Source organism: Dipteris shenzhenensis, chromosome 20 (assembly GCF_047967505.1).
Source record: "Dipteris shenzhenensis isolate YYH24624 ecotype China chromosome 20, Dip_SZ_1.0, whole genome shotgun sequence".
In the NCBI taxonomy this organism is placed as follows: domain Eukaryota; kingdom Viridiplantae; phylum Streptophyta; class Polypodiopsida; order Gleicheniales; family Dipteridaceae; genus Dipteris; species Dipteris shenzhenensis.
In genome coordinates, this window is record NC_141615.1 from 45,156,705 (window position 1) to 45,161,139 (window position 4,435).

The 4,435-nt window shown below is 46.1% G+C and overlaps 1 protein-coding gene across 1 annotated transcript; it reads left to right on the forward strand.

The window, feature by feature from the left end:
- Positions 1-1,710: 1,710 nt before the first annotated feature.
- On the forward strand, positions 1,711-4,177 carry LOC147889726 (pentatricopeptide repeat-containing protein At2g33680-like). Its single transcript, XM_087391304.1, has 3 exons — positions 1,711-2,625; positions 2,716-3,688; positions 3,999-4,177. The coding sequence occupies exons 1-3, from the start codon at positions 1,711-1,713 to the stop codon at positions 4,175-4,177; spliced, it is 2,067 nt and encodes a 688-aa protein (XP_087247430.1).
- The last annotated feature ends 258 nt before the right edge of the window (positions 4,178-4,435 follow it).

A 4,435-nucleotide genomic window follows, 5' to 3' on the forward strand; every position in this document is an offset into this window, starting at 1 on the left:
TGGTTATCAAGTCAATATTTCTCGTGGTCTTTTCTCACTCAAAAGAGAGAACTTGAAGGTGATGATTGTATTAACATCCTAAGAGGACCAAATATAGCCTATGGGACCCAAGCAACATGATTCCAAGATATTGAAGTTTAAGTCCATATGGCCTCTTACAAGTGTTGGCCCTATATGAATTTCATCATGTGATGGCATACTACTAAGATGTGCATTATATATGCTCCTATGTCCACCTATCTTAAAAGACGGTGTGTTTAGAAGACAAGAGTAGGCCTCTGGAGAAGTGTAGCTTGCCACCATCCAACCTCACTTTGAGATCATGTGAACTCATGAAGATCATGGCAATTCTGCATTTTATTGAATGGGAAATCGTCTCAAGAATGCAATGTAGAGTGTGCTCTCCAATTCTCTTTTATGAAGGGAAAATGAACGTGATAAGTTCCCAAAAATTGAATAGCATGTACTGTAGGAAAGCATTTATAATGTCTCCATCTCAATATAATGAGATTATTGCTTCCCATGACTTGCTTGCCCATGCTATTCATGGGATGCTACCTTTAGGTTACTTTGTGGAGGTACTCTACTAGCCTAGATTTCCAATAGAAGCCCTTTGTTGCCATAGAGACATAGTCTCTTTTAGTCCCATGACGCTATTGATGAGACATGTTTGTATATTGTTAATCTTATTCCACATTGAGGGTGCAAGACTTCCTCTCCTTCTTCCACTCTATATATGGAAACATGTATTACCAGGTTTCCAAATATGTATTTCTTTAATTGCCAACCTTATATCTCAGCCTTCCTAGAATCATCCTCAATGATTCCATCCTACTCCTAGTCTCTTTTTAATACAAGCTTTCTCACTTGTGATTGAAGGGACTTCTTACACTCTCAAGTACTTAAAGGAGCCCATAGTCTCTAATTGATATCCTTAATGGCTCTTACCTAATTTCATTCATTAGTTTGCTCATCCATCTACCTATTTTAAAGGCCCTTAATCATAACAAATTATTCCATACATATCACTTAAGCTAAGTAGAAAGATAATTGAAAAGGTTTAAGGTTTGAGAAAGATAATTGAGGCAGCCTTTTTTTTTCAATAGAGAAGGGATAGCTTCAAAAATTCATGAAGAAGCAAACCCTTTATAAAGAGAGGGCATTCAGCCCTTTTTTGGCCTTCCCTCACAGGAAGGTCTAATTGGAGGTTCTAGTTGGAGATGAGAAAAATACATGTTATAGAAATTAGCATTTTGATTTTAATGATTGGGCCAAGTTGCACTTGCTATTTGCATCCCATCTTTTTCTCCCCCTTTCTCTTTCTCTTCCTTCTTCTCTCTCTCTTGCTATTTGCATCCCATCTCTCTCTCTCTCTCTCTCTCTCACTAACGTCGCAAAAGGACTTAGAGGACGGATGAGTGGAACTTTCAAAGAGAGAGGATTCAAATTTCATATTATTCCAATATCATGCGGAGTCTTGTACGTGGTATTGTGCTGAGAGCGAGAAAGAGATGTCGAAGATGTATCTATGCACTCGGATTATACGGCCTTGCAAAGGCTCGCATGCAGCAGCTCTCCACGATGTCTTTGGGCAGATGTCATCTTCCTTCTTGTGTCACCATTCGCTGAATGAAATGAGCCGGGTGAGTTAAATTCTGATTTTCAGCTCCCATTTGGATGCTCCCACTTTGACCAAACACGATTAAAGCTATGGCGCCATTCATCTATTGGGTTTCCACTTCTTTATCATCGGCATCCGTCTTGCCCTATCTTGCGACTGAGTCGCTATCCATGCAGAGAAGACAACCACATAGGGTAAGGCCTCCAAGCTGGAATTTCTCAGTGGACAACGGAATAGACTTCCCTACGCACAAGGGCAATGTCCCTGGCTCGTTTGCTGAAGAGGTGCTAAGTCAGCTAGGAAACAGGATGGCCCGTAGTACACTCTGGTTAGATGGGCACTATCACAGTTATGAAGACTTCCCTCGTGAAAACTTGAAGGCAGATATATTCGCTCAGCTCGGATCAGGGACAGATCATGCTACCTATGCCACGCTTTTGAGGCATTGCACTACTGCCAAGTCCCTCTCTGACGGGAAACGTGTCCATGAACACATGAACAGGCGTGGATATGCCAACAGCAGATTTCTGAGTAACCTTCTTGTTAAAATGTACAGCAAGTGTGGGAGCCTTGAGAATGCACGTGCTGTGTTTGACAAAATAGTTTGTCGGGATTTGTACTCTTGGAATACTATGATCGCTGCATCTGCCCAGAATGGCAGTCTGAATGATGCTAGGGCATTGTTTGAAGAGATGCCACAGAGGGACGTGGTTTCTTGGACTGCCATGATGACTGGGTATGCTCAGAATGGGCAGGGCAATGAGGCCTTGCAACTTTTTAGTCAAATGCAAGCCACAGGCTTGGAGCCAAACGAGATCACCTTCGTCTGCGTTGTGGATGCGTGTGCCAGTGTCGCAGCCTTAGAGGAGGGTCGAGCTATCCATGCCACTGTTGGTGGCAACTGCTCAGACTCCAATGTTGTTGTTGGGACCTCCCTAGTCAATATGTATGGCAAGTGTGGAAGCCTGGAGGATGCCAGGGCAGTGTTCACAGCGATGCCACAGGTGAATGTTGTCTCCTGGAGTGCCATGATCACAGCGTGTGCCCAGAATGGGCATGGCAAGGAGGCCCTACAAATGCTTGGGCAAATGCAGGCGGAAGGCTTTGAGCCAAACAAGATCACCTTCATCTGCGTTGTGGATGCGTGCCCGACTGTGGCAGCCGTAGACGAGTGCCGAGTGATCCATGCTGCTATTACTGGCAATGGATGGGAATTGGATGTCATTGTTGGGACCACCCTCATCAATATGTATGGCAAGTGTGGGAACATAGAGGATGCGAGGGCAGTGTTTGTAGAGATGCCACAGCGGAATGTCATATCTTGGAATGCCATGATCGCTGCATGTGCTCATAATAGGCATGGCAAGGAGGCCCTGTATCTGTTTGACCAAATGCAGGTTGAAGGCTTTGAGGCAAGTGAGATCACTTTCATCTGCATTGTGGATGCATGTGCTAGTGTGGCAGCCCTAGAAGAAGGTCGAGTGATTCATGCTATTGTTGCTGGCAACAGATGGGGGTTGGATGTTGTTGTGGGAACGGCCCTCGTCAATATGTATGGCAAGTGTGGGAGCTTAGATGATGCAAAGGCAATGTTTGCAGAGTTGCGGCAGCGGAATGAGGTCTCCTGGAATGCCATGCTGGCTGCCTGTGCTCAGAATGGACATCACAAGGAGGCCTTGCAATTATTTGGTCAAATGCTGTCCGCAGGAATTGAGCCAAACAAGGTCACTCTCATCTCTGTTGTGGATGCTTGTGCCAGTGTGGCTGTCCTAGAAGAGGGTCAAGAAATTCATGCTACTATTGCTAGCAACAGATGGGAATCAGATGATGTTGTGGGGACGGGCCTTGTTAATATGTATGGCATGTGTGGGAACCTAGACGACGCCAGGGCGGTGTTTGCAGAGATGCCACAGTGGGATGTGGCCTCCTGGAATGCCATGATCTCTGCATGTGCTCAGAATGGGCATGTCAACGAGGGCCTTAGACTGTTTGCTCAAATGCAGGGCAAAGGCCTGGAGCCAGACAAGATCACATTCGTTTGTGTTCTCACTGCATGCAGTCATACAGGTCTGGTTGCTGATGGGAGACAATATTTTGCCTCTATGAATAGAGACCATGGCATAACCCCCTCAGTGGAGCATTACATGTGCATGATAGATCTCCTTGGGCGAAGGGGTCTTTTAGAAGAGGCAGAAGACCTGATCATCAGTAGGCCATTTCTGCATGTGCCTTCAGCATGGTTGAGCTTGCTTTCATCGTGCAGAATTCACAATGATGTGGAGAGAGCTGTGCGTGCTGCAAAATACATTTTTGAGCTAGACCTGAGGAAAACTTCACCATATGTGTTACTTGCAAACACACATGCGAACTGTCATAGGCATGTGCAGCCCATGGCCTGGCTGCCTTGCTGGCAGCCCTGCAGCCTACTGCAACCCACAGCAGTCTGAACAGCAGCAGGTGTTCATCGCAGTATGGTCTGCTGAAGTCAGCAGTATGGTGACGTACAGTCAACAGATGTGCAGCAGATGTGCAGATCAGGCAGGAGCATCACAGTAGGTGCGGCATGCAGGAGCAGGTCTGCAGGTGCACTCTGCCACATAATCTGGTTGGCAGTCTGCCATGTCAGCATGTCAGGTCAGTACAGACCCAGTGACCAGTCGGCAATCTGACAGTACAATTGGGTCAGTCTGCAGGCCACAGACTGAGTCGGCCCAGCAGCAGCCCTGTTCCTATATAGAGGGGGCATTCCTCCCTCATTCCAGGAGCATCTAGAGTAGCAAGCATCCCAGTAGCTTCAGTAGCAGTCTCCTATCA

What these genes read in the sequence shown, in the direction of transcription:
- LOC147889726 (XM_087391304.1), top strand. Translation starts at nt 1,711, where the DNA reads ATGGCGCCATTCATCTATTGGGTTTCCACTTCTTTATCATCGGCATCC. An exon ending in TGTTCACAGCGATGCCACAG is followed by an intron (nt 2,626 to 2,715) that starts GTGAATGTTGTC and finishes GGGCAAATGCAG; the next exon opens with GCGGAAGGCTTTGAGCCAAA. An exon ending in CACTGCATGCAGTCATACAG is followed by an intron (nt 3,689 to 3,998) that starts GTCTGGTTGCTG and finishes GAACTGTCATAG; the next exon opens with GCATGTGCAGCCCATGGCCT.